General features: G+C 35.6%; 2 protein-coding genes across 3 annotated transcripts; one reads left to right on the top strand and one right to left on the bottom strand.

The window, feature by feature from the left end:
- Positions 1-444: 444 nt before the first annotated feature.
- Positions 445-9,037, bottom strand: LOC106138101 (putative leucine-rich repeat-containing protein DDB_G0290503). 2 transcript variants are annotated; one of them, XM_013339149.2, is made up of 5 exons: positions 8,873-9,037; positions 7,403-7,566; positions 6,495-6,693; positions 5,765-5,932; positions 445-1,613 (listed from the first exon to the last, which is right to left on the bottom strand). In XM_013339149.2, the coding sequence occupies exons 2-5, from the start codon at positions 7,562-7,564 to the stop codon at positions 484-486; spliced, it is 1,659 nt and encodes a 552-aa protein (XP_013194603.1). In that variant the 5' UTR covers positions 7,565-7,566; positions 8,873-9,037; the 3' UTR covers positions 445-483. The 2 variants fall into 2 exon arrangements, with proteins under 2 accessions (XP_013194603.1, XP_013194602.1); XM_013339148.2 differs by lacking the exon at positions 8,873-9,037 and adding an exon at positions 8,514-8,651.
- Positions 9,038-9,605: 568 nt separating this feature from the next.
- LOC106138103 (zinc finger and BTB domain-containing protein 11-like) lies at positions 9,606-15,862 on the top strand. Its single transcript, XM_013339150.2, has 3 exons — positions 9,606-10,054; positions 11,994-12,744; positions 13,250-15,862. Exons 1-3 carry the CDS (start codon positions 9,863-9,865, stop codon positions 13,657-13,659), a joined length of 1,353 nt encoding a protein of 450 aa, XP_013194604.1. The 5' UTR covers positions 9,606-9,862; the 3' UTR covers positions 13,660-15,862.
- The last annotated feature ends 3,312 nt before the right edge of the window (positions 15,863-19,174 follow it).

Here is a 19,174-nt window from a genome sequence, read left to right as displayed (position 1 = left end):
GTACAAACACGCACAAGTACGCAAGTAGGTACGCACGCACGCCATACCGCTTTTATATTCATCTCTCTCATGTGTCTACTGGAAGAAATTTCTATTGAAATAAGTAGCACCTTTGTACTAAAACTACTGTATTAAATGCTCCTGTATATAATTTTGTGTAAGTACATAAAAAAGGTACAATATAAATGACTTATTATGTTGTTTACGTATCCTGCAATAACGAATAAAAGTTTTTTAATGTTGAGTAGAGAAACACGATTATGCACATCATTTTTTCAGGCTGCATAATTTTTAATATCTCAAGGGGGAGGGAAATAATCCAGTGCCCACCCTTAAGATAGTTTAGTCGGCCATGCCCTTCTGGAATATCTCTAGATACGCCAATACTTCTCCATGTTGGGGACGCAAAATACAGATAATTTTAGGACAATAAAGAATACTTGATTTACAAATAACACTTCATTTATTCGAACAAATAACAATTCATTCACTCCTATCACAATTGTCGCACGACAAATCGCTGCGATTATCCTGCGATTTGTCGCACACGCACTCTCTTGGTTCAGACATCGCCGCACAATAGTGGCATTCTTTCGTTTCGAAAATTGATGAACAATTCAAGCAATATTTCATATTACTGTTGGCCAACGCTAAAGTTTTACCAGAATTACTTTTGCTTGTGTCAACATTATCACATTTCTTCCTAAAGTTTTTACATTTCTTGTAAAAATAGTTGATTTTACTTTGATCATCATTCTTCAATTCTTGTTTTTCCTCTTTATCGACGATTCTATACACTGTTATGTATTCCTTCTTATTCACTTTCTTCTCGTGGAAAAACTTCTTGATTTTGTCCAAAATAATTTGCGAGGTGTCGTCTAACTCTTGATCTTCTACTTTGTCAATGAATTTGATGTTAGTGTCTGATATCGTGTCATCATCTTTGGATTTCTCAAAGAAAGGAGAGGTGACTGTTGAATTTTCCCTTTCAATAGCCGAATCCATTTTGAATTTAACATTTATTTTCTCTGCATCTTTGGACATTAAATTGCTATTTATAACGATTTTATCCAAAACTGACGTTGTATGCATAGGATTCCTTTGCAGAGGTGGCAAAATATCCGGCACTTTTAAATCTTTCAATTCATTTCGATCTGATTTGGAAGTTATTTTTTTAACTGCTACATTTTGATCTTCATTAATTTTAGTATCTAATTCATTTTGCGCAATATGACTAGGAACCATTTCAAGTTTGACTTCATCCGAATGTGAACTATTATTTTTAATGGACACTTCATTTTCTTTTTCAATTTTGACTTTTTTCAATTCAACTGCATCATGACTAGGTTCTATGGGTATATGAATCGCTTCTAAATTTCTAAGCATTTCATCATTAAGCAAATCAATGTCTAAAGTATCGCTTTTATGATCACCAGCATCGTGTTCAAACTTTCTCTTACTTTTAATATTACCCAAAATGTTTTCTAGCTTTTTCCTCTTTTTGACAACTTTCTGATCTAAATCTTTAATAGTTTTATTACTTATTATTTTATCGATTGTATTTTCAGTAGAATTATCTGTTGCTTGACTTGGTGTCGGGACAAAAATGGGTTCTGAAAAGAGAATAATATTTATTTTAAGAAATTTAGAATAAGGCACTCAAGTGCCGTGTGGTTCCCGGCACCAATAGAAAAAAGAATAGGACTACTCCATCCCTTCCCCACGGATGTCGTAAAAGGCGACTAAGGGATTGGTTTATAAACTTGGGATTCTTACTTTAGGCGATAGGCTAGCAAGCTGTCACTATTTGAATCTCAATTCTATATTAAACCCAAATAGCTGAACGTGGCCATTCAGTCTTTTCAAGACTGTCGGCTCTGTCTACCCCGCAAGGGATATAGACGTGACCATATGTATGTATCTAAAACGAATAAACGCAAAAACTACTAGACTGATTTTCACGAAATTTGACACAGATATAGATTATACCGTGATATAGGCTGCTTTTTCTGGAATTTCTCACGAAAGCGAAGTCACGTGCAAAAGTAAGTATGATATAAAAGCTCGCGAGAATATTTAACTAGGTGTAGTAGGTAATCTTTAGATCTATTAACGAATATCTGAATTAGACAATTTAAGTAAATTACAAGTTTTTTACTTAAAATACTATAAGTCTAGTTAAAAAAAAGCTTTTAAAAGGGAACAATTCCGTGCCCCGCGGGAAGAATTTGACATGTTGAAAAAAGCAATTTTACAGGGCGGCCATTTTAAACTTTGGCTTCCTCTGGAAAATGCATATGTTTGTTACATTTATAACTTATACTTTATCTAAGGTAAACTTTTTACGATGATTCGAATAACGTACAGTAATTTGCATAATTTTTCTTAGTTTTTGAAATAATCGACATGTCAATATGCGTACCGACGACTTATCAAGTGACTTATCCACTTATCAATATATTTTCCAGAATGTAAAGATGAGTTATCAAGTTTCTCACATATTATATTTCGTCTTTTTTGTAGTAAACAACAATTTTAAACCAAAACTGTTATTAAAATCCTTGGTGGATGGGCAGCAACTTCATCTGCATACATTGCAACCTTGACTTGCTTGCGAAAACTGGGCCGCTGTTATTAAAAATATACCCCCAGAACATTATTTTCTATTACTATCATCATATTTCTATTACTACATATGTACATACATAAAATCACGCCTCTTTCCCGGAGGGGTAGGCATAGACTACCTCTTTCCATTTGCCACGATCTCCGCATACTTCCATCGCTTCATCCACATTCATAACTCTCTTCATGCAAGCTCGGCGGTTTCGGGTACTTTTGACCTGGCTCTTTACCAGGACGTCCTTAATCTGATCAAGATACGTTCGTCTAGGTCTTCCCACTCCGACCTTTCCCTCCACACTCTCCTAGTATATCTGCTTAGTCAACCTGCTTTAATTCATCCTCTCCACATGACCGAACCATCTTAACATGCCCTTTTCTATTCCTGTAACTACATCTTCTTTCACATCACAACATTCCCTTATCACGCTGTTCCTTATCCGGTCACTCAATTTCACACCCATCATACTCCTTAACGCTCTCATTTCCACTGCATTTATTCTGCTTTCGTGCTTCTTTTGCCATACTCAACTTTCACTCCCATGCATTAATGTCGGGACCAACACGCCATGCACAGCCAGTCGAGCCTTTTTGGATAGTTTCTGACTGCTCATAAAGGCATGCAAAGCTCCATTTACCATGTTCCCCGTGTTCACTCTCCTTTCAATATCACTATCACACTTGCCATCTGATGTAAACTTTGATCCTAGATATACAAACTCTTTCACTTGCTCAACTTTTTCTCCTCCAATCAAAATATTATATGCTGTCATTTCTTTCTCCATTTCAAAAACCAGTGTTTTAGTTTTACTTACGTTCACTTTCATTCCTTTCTCCTTTAAAGCTTCATGCATACAGTTTACCATCTCCACTAACTCTTCTGCTGATGACGCCAGTATAACCTGATCGTCGGCATAGAGCAGACATTTGACGAGTAACTCATTCATCCTTAATCCACTTATAGACTCTTTCAAATCTGTCAAACAACTATCCATAAATAGGTGGAACAGCCACGGTGACGCAACACATCCTTTCTCAATCTTAACCACTCAGTGTGCGCTCCGTTTATCCTAAAACAAGCACTCGAATCCTCATATAAGGATTTCAGTGCTCGTATTGAGAGACTGCTCACCCCATGCATAGAAAGTGCTGACCACAATTCATTCCTCACAACTCTGTCATAGGCCTTTTCCAGATCTACGAATGTGCAATAGACTTTTTGACTCTTGGCCAAAAACTTTTCGGCTATGCACCGCAAAGAAAAGCATCCCATATTTTATCATCAGTTTCATTCCTGACTCTATTAATCAATACCTTAGCATACAATTTGCCGACGACGCTAAGCAGGCTTATACCACGATAATTTTTGCTGTCTAGTTGTGACCCTTTTCCTTTGTAAAGTGGTACGATAACAGCCTTACACCAATCTTTTGGTAGGTACTCGGCCGCTTCTCCAACACAAATCGAAAAGGCAGTACAACTGACTAGCTACTACGCCTTTTCCTGCTTTTAGCATGTCGACCGCCACTATCATACCCAGCAGCCTTGCCCGCTTTCATACTCTTAAGTGCTTCCACAATTTCGAAAATTTCAATTTGGCCTTTCATCTCATTCTCTTTTTCTTCGCTATAGCAGAAATCGTTATTATGTCCTTTTTTTTCAAATAAACTTTTAAAATATTCCTTCCATATCTTTAGCACACATTCTTCTCCTTTCACAACGCTACCATCCTGGCATCGGATCCTAGTCAGCTCTCTGGTTATAGTTTTTCCTCGGGCTGACCTTACGGATTTCCAGAATACTTTCAAATTTGACTGAAAGTCTTCTGATAGCCTTTTATCAAATTCCTCTTTATACTCTTTTTTCTTTCTAATCACAGCTTTCTTAACCAAATCTTTCCTTTTTTTATATTCCTTAAAAATAAAAGCTAGTGACAAAAATGCTTACAAATGTAAAAACCTTTTTATTGTATATTGTATTCGATGGAGCCTGATGTGAGTTACTTTTTACGCAGGCGAAGCTTTGGACAACAGCTAGTACGAAAGTCAATATTTATTAAAATATAAAAATATTGTGAGATTGATCAAAGTTATGTACCTACCAAACTAGAAAACAATTATACTTGCGTTAGATTAACTAATTATCTGAATATATCAATTTACTATGTAAAACAATAAATAAATTTTAAATGTATTAATCAAAATATTAAGTAACGTACGTTTGATATAAATCGAGTATAACCGATTAATTCGTTTTATCAGTTTACATCGGGGAAGGAGGTACAATTTCTAAGGGAACAAATTCACATATCAGACTAGGAACCTCATTTGTTTTCAGATCGTAAGTTGATAAAACAACTTGTAATAATTTTCGCAAAAATTCTGAGAATTCGAAAATTGATATATAGTCTTGTCAAGAAAAAAACCCTAATTATCGAGTTATCCACATACTACCAAATGCAATATCTCCGCAATTATTCTACCAATCTGGCTGTTTTTTTTTGACAAGGTGAATAATAGGCTTAGAAAGCGTTTGGACCAATAAAAAAAAAAACATGTAGGTCTAGTTGTCAAGATCTTCCCGCGCGCCACGGAATTGTCTTCCTTTTACTACATAGTATAAAACAAAGTCGCTGCCGGCGTCTGTCAGTATGTATATATGTATGCTTATTAGATCTTTAAAACGACCTACAGTTTTTTTTTTAATAGATTGGGTGATTCAAGTGGAAGGTTGATATGTATAAATGCTACCCGAGCGAAGCCGGGGCGGGTCGCTAGTTAGTAACTAGCGACCCGCCCCGGCTAACTAGTAGTTACCCTATATGGGTGGAATAAGAGCATGGATTAGTACATGCTTGATGCATGATATGCCGTGTGGTTCCCGGCACCAGTACAAAAAAGAATAGGACCACTCCATCTCTTTCCCATGGAAGTCGTAAAAGGCGACCAAGGGATAAGCTTACAAACTTGGGATTCTTCTTTTAGGCGATGGGCTAGCAACCTGTCACTATTTGAATCTCAATTCTATCATTAAACCAAATAGCTGAACGTGGCCTATCAGTCTTTTCAAGACTGTCGGCTCTGCTTACCCCGCAAGGGATACAGGCGTGACCGTATGTGTTGATGCATGATTACATGCTTACTTTCACAGTAGGAGGGGTCACGCGGCTCCTCCCACCAGACCGGACTGGGGCAGGTCAGGATCTCCAGGAAATCCTCTTCATCCAGGGACTCAGTGTCCTCAATCAGCTGTAATATGTCCGAGGAATCACATTGAACGTGTTCCACTTGGGAACAACCGGGATCCAACTCTGAAATTCATGAAAAGTTAACAATTAGGTATCCACATCCACACTGTTTATAAAAATATTAGTGTTTTTTGTAGGTTTGTTTGTAACGAATAAACTCATAAACTAATGGACAAATTTTCACGAAATTTGGCACAGATAAAGAAGGATCTTCCTCCTTTTTTGTTCTGAAATAAAGGAGTGAAGCCTCAGGGCAAAAGCTAGTATTTTTTATAAAATAATCGAGATCAAAGGTTTTATATTTAAATCATTGAGCCGTAGAACTGACTGTGGCTTTACAGTCTTTTCCTAGACTGTTGGCTCTGTCTACCCCGCTAGGGCTATAGACGTGATCATATGTCTGTATGTATGTTATTTCTAATAGCTCCACCTTGTGCCGAGACCTGCTCATGGACATATCATCTATTGATATATGCCCGGGAACGGATTTTGGCAGTAGAACAACATAACATCAAGTTCTCTCTTAAAGAGCCAGGGTGTATAGACCCGTGATATCCTAACGGAGACAAATATTCAAATCAATTTGTCAATTCAAATTTCAATTTGTCCCGTATAAATTAATTACCTCTACGTGGAGTGCATAGCTTCCTCTTGTTAGTCTTGGCTACCATTTTGAAGTTAGGTTTTGGTTTCAACCAAACACGCTCCTTCACTTTTGGTCTCCGTTTTACAGGTTTCAATTCCACCTCGGCGGGCGGAAGTAATTCTTGCAGTAACTTTTTATTTATTTTACCTTTTGGCGCCATTTTCTGCTTCTTGGGAGACTGAAAAATTTATTTATTTAGTTTTAGAATGACTAGAAATGACAATTTCTTGGGTTGCCGGTATTTGATATTTTGAAATCATTTTTATTTCTATTTAGTTACCTGCCTACTTCTCTACCCATGCATATTGTAAAAGTAATCAAGGAAAAGGCTTTTAAACTTGGAATTTTTATTTTAGGCAATGAGCTAGCACCTGCCACTATTTGAATCTATCATACTGTAAGAGATATTAGAGAAATCTATCATAAAGCTGAACATGGCCTTTCAGTATTATCGAGACAAAATTTTATGAAAATACAAGAGAAATGACTAAAGCAAAAGCTATCCGTTTTAGATTTTATTATTATTTATATATTTACTAGCTGTCCCGGCAAACATTGTTTTGCCATAAAAATAATTTTTAAGTAATTTCTAGTTAAAAAAATGTTAAGAGTGGACAACCTTTATCACTAAGGGGTATGAAAAATAGATTCTCAGACCTACTCAAATTGCTCACAAAATTTCATGAGAATAAATCAAACCGTTTCGGAGGAGTATGGGAACAAACATTGTGACATGAGAATTTTATATATAAGATATTGTATTTGTGTCACTATATTATTATATATTTTTCTGTACGTTATACAGGTATTATTGAATTAAGTCTTAAGGAATAAAAAAACAATATGGAAGAATCTTTTGCTCCACACTTTACTGTTGAAGTACTTACTTGTGAGTTCTTCGTAGGAGATTTCAGCAGTTGAGTGATGTTCTTCATACTCCTGTCTTTCTCTCGGAGCTGTCTCTTCTGCAAGGCTGACTTCCTCCGTGTGACTATCATCTCCTTCGGAGCTATCCTGGGGTCCTGACGTGGCTGGGTTTTGGGGGGCATGGCTGCAACAATGTTATATAAAATCATGTTGAACACAGTACCAATCTTTTTCTTACTCACAATTAAATAATTAATCCTTCATCCCTTACGGCGTAGACAAAATCATCAGTCTTAAAGAGATTAAAAGGCCACATTCAGCTGTATGGCTTAGCAGTGGAATTGTAATTCAGATAGTGAAAGGTTGCTAGCCCATCATCCAAAAGTGAAATCCCAAGGTTTTTTAGCTCTTTCTTTGATTGACTTTTATAAAAAGCTTGGGTATGCAAGTAGGTAAGTATATATGCCCTCAGCATTGAGGAAATCCATGCAAGGAGGAGAATATAAAAAGTATTAGGTTTTGCCTAATGTTGTCATTTTAACGATAATTAAATGTTTGTAAACTTTTTGACTGAGGTTCTTGGTACAATTTTTTATTCACAAGCAATATTATATTTTATAATTAAATAATTAAATCTGCTATTCTTGCCAAATAAATGTAAAAGAAAGGTGGAATAAGTCATTAAATGATGATGTAGCAAAGATAACACAGTTTTGGCCAGCTTTTATTCCCGAGTTTTATTGTAAAAGTCAATCAAGAACAAGGTTTATTACATTGGTATTTATTTTTAAGGTGATGGGCTAATAACCTGTAACTATTTCTAAATGTCAGCCATCCACGTGATTATGTTCTTCAAGGAATGGGAGCGTCCCATTCCTCTGCCTCTGCTTACCCCATGAGGTATAGAGTAAAATGATATAATTTATGTGTGCATTAAAAAAAAAATTTTAACCTATTTTGTATCAATAATCACTCATTATGTAATTTGTATCTTACATTTTGCTTTTTACAAGTGGCCATACTACTACTAGATTTCTAGATAAATTGATTTTTAAACACAAAAAAAAATTTATGTGAACTTCATTAAATATATAAACAAATAATTGTTTTGTAATTAAAGGTAGTTGTTACCTGCATAACTAGAATCATTATGGATGTCCACCATTATTTTTGATCAAATAGTAAATTTCAAATAATATACCAACAAGCATGGAAGAATTAGGTGTTTGTTGTCTTCTAAATAATTGAGGACGGTAATAGATACGTAGGTAGGCCCTGTCAAATAGATTGTAGGTAGAAATTTTACCAATATTACCTACTTATTTCGGTGTATTTTAACACCACGATAAACTGAGCCACTTAATATCATGATATTGTACTAGTTGCCAAAATCGCAAGTGTTTAATTCATAATTTACCTACCTATTCTCTTTAATGAAAACGAAGCAACATTACGCCAATATTCTTGGATAAATAATTTATTGTACTTACCGTTATAATTACCGGATCAAGGTGGTAGTACCTATAATATTTTATATGATGTAAATATTGAAAATTTAGTAATTCATAGAACTGGTAAAATTGTGATGAATTTTTCACAAATTGAAATGAAGGAAGGAAACGCTACAAAGGCCATATGGGACGTCACCATTTAGAACTTTGTCACAATGAACTGAGATAGAACCTTTGCATTTTAACGAATTTCAACCAATTCAATTTTATATGAAAAATATATCCTAAGTTTTTGAAACAGGGAAACATATATTTTCAGTTCTAAGATCGTTTTATATAAAATATCAAAAGGAAAAACTACAAAATTCCAAATATCAAATTATAAGATATCTGATTTCGATTGATGAGTTTTCGATTCGATTCATCGAATTTCCCAGTACCTTCATTGGTAAAGGTAAAGGGTAACATAAAGGTTTGAACTCTCTTTCAAGCGCGCAAATATGAACTCTTTAGAATGAAGGTAAGACAAAAATGAATGTAGATTGTGGCAATGGTGTAAAGAAAAGTACATGAGTTTATGGTATTTATTAGTAGTCACATAATATTCCGCGTGTAATATTGTATATTAAAAATACTAAATTATTCATAAAATTACATATTGATCTATCGATACGTAGAATCGCATTGTCGCTTTTCTTGCCCAAAGGAAATTGAAGCTATCAAAGGCAAGACAGCTTGGTTTGTCAATGTCAAATGTGATTTTGTTTGCATATTGAGTGGGAAATGGTCTATTCTCGAAGGAAATGGTTTTAGGAAATAGTACAATACAATATCTTTGGTCATTGAAAACACAAACTAAATAGAGATAATTGGAAATGGAATTCGCTTTTCATTTGCTTTGCTCTTTGCTTATATCGTTTCTTTCAATTTCTAAGTAGTTCTAAATATCTTACTTAGCTAAATGATGTAAGATAACGACTATTTATTGAATTTTAATTTACAATCAATTACATTTGAAATAAATAAACAATGTCGATGTTCCGAACATGTATGGATACTCAGAGAATTCCCAAGAGGAAAAAACAAGCTGGAGATTTATATAGCTGTGAAATCTGCGAAGAAGGAGCTTGGATGAGCGAAACTGAAGTGGAGATTCACAAGAAATACAAACATGATAAGCATATTTTAAAAACAATTAAAGACGGTCAATTCGTTTGTTCGGTATGTTATTCTTTTATTTATATGTAACAAAAAGAAAGAGATAGGAAAATTAAAATAACACATACATACATACATAAAATCACGCCTTTTTCCCGTAGGGGTAGACAGAGACTACATCTTTCCACTTGCCACGATCTCTGCATACTTCACATTCATTCATGCAAGCTTGGCGGTTTCGGGTACTCTTGACCTGACCCTTTAGCAGGATGTCCTTAATTGATCAAGATAAGTTCATCTAGGCCTAGGCCTTATGCAAAGCCAGTCGAGCCTTTTTGGACAGTTTCTGACTGCTCATAAAGGCATGCAAAGCTCCATTCACCATGTTCCCTGTGTTCACTCTGCTTTCAATATCACTATCACCCTTGCCATCTGATGCAATCATTAAAATAACACAGGAGAATTAAAATTACAATTGTGAAACAAAAGTGCTACTTGTTTCGATAGAATATTGTCGGCCTCTGTGGTGCAGCGGTAGTGCACTTGTCTGTGACACCGGAGGGGGACCTCTGGTGTCACAGACAAGTGCACTACCCGGCCTATCTAATCCCGGCCTAATCCCGGCCAGGGCATGATGAGAAACAAACTTTCTCCAATTGGCCTGGGTCTTAGATGTTTATCTATATAAGTATTTATTATAAAATATAATATTGTTGAGTTAGTATCTCGAAACACAAGTTTCGAACGTACTCTGAGGCATATATATTCTGTTTGTAATTTATTATATTGAAACATTTATTTATCTTGCTCTGCGCCAATGCCGATCTCCTGTTTGGTTTCCTTCCACCCAAAGGTTGACTGGAAGAGATTGCTTTAGCGATAAGTCCGCCTTTGTACCATCTATATCTGCTTTGTGTTGTTTTGTATGTTTTACTCTTATGGTGCAATAAAGAGTTTTATCTATCTATCTAACTCAATCAGTGTAATTTGTCCCGTATATATTTATTTATTTATTATACATTAAATCTCATGAAGTAGACTCGTGAGAAGAGAAATGAATATTGGAGCTGTATGGCGTGTTTGTCTGTGTGTGTATGATTAGTAACATCTGTTCTCTATGTTCTTCCTGGCTTTAATGCCTGTTACATCCCCACCTTACTGAAAGGGAGCTCAGGGTATGCTTATCAACCTTGATCCTCATTCAGTATGTGAGGTTTTTATATCAAGTAACTCATATATGTTCTATGTCTCAACAAACGTAACTATGAGTAGTACACTTCTTTCTTTCTTCTCTATATTATTATGGCTTCCACTGGGCTTTCGGTAATTCTGCCAGTGTATTGGTTTGAAGAGACACGAAGTTACGAAATTAGTTTATTTGTTTGTAAACTCTTTATTGCACATAAAAATAAATATAACAAAAATAGAACAGTAATTGGAATATTGAAGAATATGTACAATGGCGGACTTATCCCAATCAGGATTTCTTCCAGTCAACCAAAATAAAAAGGAAAATCTGTAATCAAAGAGGCAGCGCACATTAAAAGCATTGAGGATGCATTACAACAATCAATTAATTACAAACTAATTAATGATAAACATACATAAATATAAATACACTCAAATGGTAGATGCATCAGAATACAGTCTTTTGAGTTTTAAAAGAACTAAGGTTAAGAGCAGATCTTGTATCTTGGGGAAGATCATTCCAAAGTTGAGCATTAGTATTAGATTACTTATTAAAAATAAGTGAAAGAAACCTTTTTATTCTAAACAAGTAGTATTGTGGTTCCCAGCAGTGGTGTGAGGGCTCTTTCTTTCCCATGGATGTCGTAAAAGGCGACTAAGAGGTAGGCTTCTAAAGTTGGGATTTGAATCTCAATTCTATCATCAAGCCAAATGTAGCTCAAGACTGTTGGCTCTTTCTACCCTGCAAGGGATATAGACGTGACTATATGTATGTCTTTATGAGAAAAAGCTTAATTGTCAAATTTTTTTACAGATCTGTGTTAAGGAGCACAAAAATGAAATTTCTCTGCTACAACACATTAAGACTGTTCATTTGCTGAGCTCAGAACATGCTGAATGCGTTGAGAGACAAATCTTCATATGCGATGTCTGCTGCAAGATATTTTTCAACAAATACCTCCTAGAACTGCACATTACACGGAAACACAATTGTTTGATTTCCAAAGACCATAGACTCGAATGTCCGAAATGTCAAAGGCGATTTAATAGATATGGCATGTGGGGACATATGGAATACCATCAGATATCAAGCGTCTCGACCTGCCCCATCTGTCTAGACAAATTCCCGAATAGAAAAGAACTGAGTGATCACATACGGAAGCATATTAGATATCTGTCTTGCGATCTTTGCCCGTTCTCGACGAAATTAGAGGAGAAATTTTACAAGCACTTGAAGAACCACAGAACGGGTCTCGCTAAGAGCGATGAGGATTTAACGAAGTATTTCGTTCCAAAATTCAAAACGAAACAAGCGTACAAGTATGTTATACAGAACGTCACGAGGGGATTAACTCTGACAGATAATGTTCACATTTGTATCGTGTGTCGCAGAATATGTGTTGATTTGAAAGAAATGCGATCACATTTGAGCGAGGGACATAATGCGTGTGTGGATGATAGGAACAAGAAGAAAGCTCATGTGTGCGTTTGTGGTCAGAACTTTTTTAACAATGTATTACTGAAACAGCACGTTTTCAAGGAGAAGGGGAATCATCGCGTTTTAGGTAAATTTATCCATTAAATATTAACTTCTTGGTATTTTTTTACAGTATATACATACAGGGTAGACAGAGCCAACAGCCTTACAAAGACTGAAAGGCCATGTTCAATTGTATGGCATAAAGATGGAATTGAGATTCAAATAGTGACAGGATGCTAGCCCTTATTAGGCTATTCTTTATTGCCTGGAACCACACAGTACTAAAGGATAAGAAAGATTTATATAAGAACTAGCTGTGCCCGCGACTTCGTCCGCGTGGAATAGTTATTTTGGTCATCATTGAAGCACTCGAGGATGAAAAATTTTCCCCGTTTTTTTCACATTTTCCATTATTTCTTCGCTCCTTATAGTTGCAGCGTGATGTCATATAGCCTAAAACCTTCCTCGATAAATGGTCTATTCAAAGCAAAAATATTTTTCAAATAGAAGTAGTTCCTGAGATTAGCATGTTCAAACAAACACTATAGCTTTATAATATTAGTAAAGATAAGATTATCTTTTATTTACAGATGAATGCAACGTAGAAGTGGTAAACCAGCCTAGTACTTTGACAGTACAATTAGAACCAGAGTGTGTGTCAATGGTAGAACCGGAGAGTGGGACTTGTATTGACGTTTCCGAACCAGACTGTGGGACTCGTGTTACCGTTTCTGAATCATACCGTGGGACCATTTCTGAACCGGACAGTGGGACTTGTGGGACCATTTCTGAACCGGACAGTGGGACTTGTGGGACCGTTTCTGAACCGCAATGTGGGACCAGTGAGGAAGAGTCATATCCCAGGATTGAGATTCTCGTGGCGGAATTGGACCCAGAATGTGAGTCTCGTGTGGCAAGTGAAGATGAATGTAGGCCTTGTGTGACAGACACTGAAATGGAGGTTGATACAAATGTGACAGAATCACATAATGAGGCGTAGTTAGAAATGTGCTTCAGAAGCATACAAATAATAAAATGTAAGGTAACAGAGAGCCATTCATATACATATATAGTCACGTCTTTATCCCTGACGGGGTAGGCAGAGCCCACTATTTCGAAGTCTGGATGACGTTCAGCTGCAATTACTGATGGAATTGAAATTTAGATAATGACAGGTTGACAGGCTAGCCCATCGCCTAAGAAGAATAGAATAGATTTATTTTCAAAATTGGATATAAGGTATCACTTATTGACGTCACATAACTTAAATCTAATTATAACTACTACCGCTTCCAAAGCGCATGTGTAGAAGAAGCGGCGGAACAAACTACACTGCAGCATTTTTATCGGACTTCAATTTACAAATATAGATCTCTTAAATCTAAATCGTGGACGAGCAACACATTGCCTACATTAAAAAACATGAATGAATGTAGAACTAATTATGTCAATACGAATATTTCGTCAAATAAAATAAAAATAAAGATAAAATAAAATATGTACATACTGTACAAATTATGTCAAGACCATGTCAAAAATACACAAGCATTTAAGAGGCCATTGTGTCAAGCGCTCTCGAATCTCAAGTTTATAAGCCGTTCCCTTATTCGCCTATTACGACATCCATGGGAAAGAGATGGAGTGGTTCTTTTCCAAAGTGCCTTCTATAGTCTCATGTTGTCAATTGAACTGGAATCTGAGATAAGGTGGAAGTATACTAAATCGAAAATTATCGAGGCGTAGTAAGAAAGAGTATGTTATCACTGGCAAAGAAACACAAGTACTCAATCCCCGTAGTATGACAGCGCGACGCTGTTTCTATCGCGCGAAAAACGAACGCTGTTTCGCTTTTTTATTCGTTATGTGGCGAAATCTATACCTACGCCAAAAGGCACAAAAATAAAAAAATAAATTCACGCGATGCTATCAGACAAAAACAGCGAACAACCTAAATCGCGCAAGCAAAGAGATCACGGATTGGAGCTGTATATACAACCTCCGACACAAAATCGTCGGAGCCGCGGTTCCCCAGGCATAATGATATTAATAATTTTAGACAAATTGTAAATACAAGGCCATGAGCTACCCGCAACAAAGTACAAATACTTCCACAGAGTAATTCAAACCTTGTGTCATATAGTCGAACAATATATGTGTTGGGACCAAAACTATACAATAATCTACCCGACAGTATTAAAGATCAGAATATCAAACAATTCAAGGCTAGATTACAAAAAAATTTAATTGAAAAATGTTATTATTCATTAGAGGAATTTTTTAAATGATAAAATTATGTAATAAATGTAGCAATGATATTTTATTTTTATGACATTTGGAAGTATTTCATTGACTGTATCATATTTAATTTGACATTTAATGAATTTGACTTAATTTTTTTCAATTTAATTAATTTATATTTTTTTATTAATATTATAATTAGACAAACTTATTACTATTATTTGACATTATTAAGGTAAAATGATAACAATTAGACAGAGCCTATATACGCTGCTTATTTAAGATATACCTATGTACATTATTCCGACGCCTTCAAAGGTAGAATGTGTGTTAACAGAAACTGTGCTTGAATACTTGAGACCTTTGTATATTGTGAACATATTCAAGGAATAAATAAATGATTAAACACCTAGCCTGGCGGAAGATCTTCCCTTTGGTGGCGGTCGAGCCGAATCATCGCTCCCGCTACAGTTACATACCCACATATAATCACGTCTATATCCCTTGCGGGGTAGACAGAGTCAACAGTCTCTAAAAGACCAAAGGCCACGTTCAGCTGTAACATCTTAATGATAGCATCAAGATTCATATAGTGACATGTTGCTGGCCCGTCGCCTAAAAGAATATCCCTTAATCGGATTTTACGACACCCATGGGAAAGAGATGGAGTTGTCCTATTCTTTTATCTACTTGTGCCGGGAACCACACGGCACTTATTATTTGTTATTTACGTGGAACGGGACAGTTAGATAATTTTTCGCGCGATAAATACGGCGTCGCGCGTGTAGCTGCTGGGGCAGAAAAGCAACGGTTCCGGCATGTTCTTTTATTTAAATTAATCGTTATTTTTAATTGTATAAAATTATTGTGTTTAATATAATATAATTCTATTCTAACTTATGGTGTATCATTTTATAATTCGAGTAAAATTTTAACATCATTTTATATTACGGCGGATAAAAAAACATCTTCACAAAGAACTGTTCTACTCATTTCTGGCAGCCTCTGTGGCACAGATTCGCACTAAATTTCCGGGTTCGAATCCCGGTAGTGGCCTGATAAAAAACTAACTCTTTCAGATTGGCCTGGGTCTTAAATGTTTGTAAAGTTAGTACATCAGATTGGTTCTAAAGTTAAAAAAATTTGTCATATGACAAATTTTTTTAACTTTAGAACCAATCTGATTTATTGGTCCCGTATTAAATTTAACTCAAAGCATAGTCAAAGTTATGGGAAGTGTTAGTCTGAAACTGTTCGTCGATGATTTTTCAGCCTAACAAGCGGTTCGACGAAAAAAAAGTGTGAACACAGTTCTGGTCCATTATATCGTCGAACAATTTAAAGATGAAATGAAATCCTTCTAATACTTATTATAAATGTGAAGTTTGTGAGTATGTCAGGATATCAGTATGAGAGGCCGCCCGCGACTTCGTCCACATGGAAACCCTATCAATCCCGCGGGAACTCCGGGATAAAAAGTCTATATATAATAGTATAATCTAAATTTCATCGCAAACGGTTCAGTAGTTTTTGCGTGAAAGAGTAACAAACATCCATACTGACATCCTGACATACAAACTTTCGCATTTATTATATTAGTAGGATTTGTACAGGTTTGCAAAAATAAGGTAGTTGATCTCATGTTTGTTATTTATGACTCAATAATATAAATAATATGACGTCTGGCCGTGTACGTAGGAAATTCAATAGCATATTGTATTGTTTTTTGTATCATGCATGAGAGATCCATTTCATTCTATACTTACATATAATAAAGAGAAACGGAAATTTATTCAGACCTTTCCATAGGTACGAGTAAATTTTCAGCTAATATTATAAATGTGAAAGTAAGTTTATTTGTTTCTATGTTGTATTTTCACGCGATATCTACTGAAGCAATCTTCTTCAAAATATGCGCAAGTATGATAAGAATCTGGAAAATAAATGTGACTTCGTGCCGCTACGGTCTCCTCTGCGCCTCCCTTCACAGCCCGGCAGCCCTAGACATAAAGCGCGTACACCTATTGGCTACTTTTCATCTCTAAAACACTATAGTTCCCTTGGGATTTGCGAAAAACCTGAATTTTTTTGTAGGTAGCGCTGATATGTTTCGATCTAATAAAGTTGGTTTATTTTAAAATTCCCTATGCTATTATTAATCGGGTATTTTGATCACTTTGGAAATTCCAGAAAAAAAAATCACACTTGAATGTCATACTTATAATCATGTAAGTAACATGATTATAAGTATCTATAAATGCAAAAATCTGTGCGTTACGCTAAACTGCTGGACGGTTTTCGACGATTTTTTTGAAGGCTGCACTTAATTTCCCGATTTCAAACGCAACGTTTTTCTGAAAATTCCCAAGCGAAAGGGATTTTTAATTTAACGCCGACGGAGCTGCGAGAAACGCTAGTTTTATAAATATATTAGCATATCTTTTTTCTTAAAATCAGCTGTGAAAATAAAAGCAATAAGTATTTTTAATTAGTTACAGTTGACGTAGTCAACTGCAACGTTTATTGGTATAAAAGGCGGGAAAGTGCTTTAAAGATATTATTACTGTTAAACTTCCATCTTATCGTTTTTCCAACTTAATTTTTATTGAAAAAATAAAGGATGAAGTTTTTAGTCTTATTTTTTGCTGTTGTGTGTATGGTAAGTTACTTTTTGCTCCAGTTTCTAAAAATACCTAAATTAACTCAAAAATTTGTGTTATTTTCTTAATTGCAAATATTATTCTTACCTCTCAAACCCATGTAATTGTACAGTAATTTGAATGTGGTACTGCTGGCCACTATGAAAAAAAATAGAACATTGCACAAAATATTTAAAAAAGAGAGGAGCGCGTATGTTACAATTTCAAATTATATAACTTAGTTCCCTTTATAATAATGTTATGGATTAATACCTAATGTATAAACCAAATAAGTAAAAATATGAGTTCAGTGAGTTATTTCAGAAAGTGCAATTTTAATTTCTATCAAAACAAGTTCCGGCAAAGTTCATCAAATAGTTCTGTATTAAACAGTATTATTAAAAAAGGTTTTTACATAAGTACTATTGTTCGCAGTGGATTAACTTCAAACCTATGGGCCGTTTTTGATAAAACTTGATACAATAAAACAACCAGATCCGCAGGTGTAAATGCTAAATTAGCTGCTATCTTTAATTTGATTTTTTCAAATACTGATTTTTATTTTGCAGGCTTACTTCGGCCAAGGGGCGCCATCTAATAATTACAGTAAGTATAAATCCACCGCCGCCGTCAGATATAAACTTGTTGCAAGGTTGCTATCCCATCGCCTAAAAGAAGAATCCGATGATTCCCCTTGATTGACTTTCATCTATGCAGGAAAAGTAGGGAGTGGATTTGACTGGTGTGTTTATTTGTTCGTCGGGGTCACCAGTTGTAGGAAGTAAAGTTACAAAGTTAGTTATTCTTACAGAAGATAGAAGGAGAAAAATGCTAAAGTCTGCCAGTTTCCGTCCTTTTCTTGCTGCAGGACTCCACCTATTGCCGTCTCTTAGGCGTCCGTGACGAATCCTAACTGGTGTATTTATTTTTAATTTTGCTCTTGTTACAGACATAGTTCAGCAGGCAACCGGTCCCAATGCCACTAATTCCGTTTGTATCGATTGTGAAGGTGGCAGTGAATCGAAATCATCAACCACACCAAAAACTCCAGTTGACTCGGACTGCGAACAACCAAAACCGAAGGTTCCGAAGTCCTTGGACGATTGCGAGGAGGCCATCCCAATAATCAAAAAGAAGAAACACATCCCTATCCCCGAACCAGACTGTTAAAATTTAAGGAAATACATCGAATAAATAACTCTGTTTCTTTAATTTTCATTTTATTATTTAGTATGTAGGTAGCTATTATTCTGGGGGACACTTTTTTATAATTGTCTTATTCTTCTTTAGCATAACGGTTGGCATAATAAATCTAAGGCATAATTGATGTTTGACATACGGACACACGTGGCATAAGTAACTTTTAGACTAATTTCCTTTAGCATAAAGAGTAACTCTCATAATCTCCGTATAAATAATAAAGTAAGACTATTAGTATTTTAGCGGGAGCGATGATTCGGCTCGACCGCCACCAAAGGGAAGATCTTCCGCCAGGCTAGGTGTTATGCCTGGGGAACCGCGGCTCCGACGATGTTATGTCGGAGGTTGTATATATAGCTCCAATCCGTGAAATCTTTGAAATCGCGTCTCAGATTCTTCGCTGCTATTGGTTGAGCGCGTCATTTTCTTAGCGATGAT

The sequence above is a fragment of the Amyelois transitella genome, chromosome 28 (assembly GCF_032362555.1).
Source record: "Amyelois transitella isolate CPQ chromosome 28, ilAmyTran1.1, whole genome shotgun sequence".
NCBI lineage: Eukaryota > Metazoa > Arthropoda > Insecta > Lepidoptera > Pyralidae > Amyelois > Amyelois transitella.
Note: the sequence above shows the minus strand (reverse complement) of the source record. Positions and strands in the feature narration are given on the sequence as shown.

What these genes read in the sequence shown, in the direction of transcription:
- LOC106138103 (XM_013339150.2), top strand. Translation starts at nt 9,863, where the DNA reads ATGTCGATGTTCCGAACATGTATGGATACTCAGAGAATTCCCAAGAGG. An exon ending in ACGGTCAATTCGTTTGTTCG is followed by an intron (nt 10,055 to 11,993) that starts GTATGTTATTCT and finishes ATTTTTTTACAG; the next exon opens with ATCTGTGTTAAGGAGCACAA. An exon ending in GGGGAATCATCGCGTTTTAG is followed by an intron (nt 12,745 to 13,249) that starts GTAAATTTATCC and finishes TTTTATTTACAG; the next exon opens with ATGAATGCAACGTAGAAGTG.
- LOC106138101 (XM_013339148.2), bottom strand. Translation starts at nt 8,547, where the DNA reads ATGGTGGACATCCATAATGATTCTAGTTATGCAG. An exon ending in CTCCTACGAAGAACTCACAA is followed by an intron (nt 6,694 to 7,402) that starts GTAAGTACTTCA and finishes TAAATTTTTCAG; the next exon opens with TCTCCCAAGAAGCAGAAAAT. An exon ending in TGACCCCTCCTACTGTGAAA is followed by an intron (nt 1,614 to 5,764) that starts GTAAGCATGTAA and finishes TTCTCTTTTCAG; the next exon opens with AACCCATTTTTGTCCCGACA.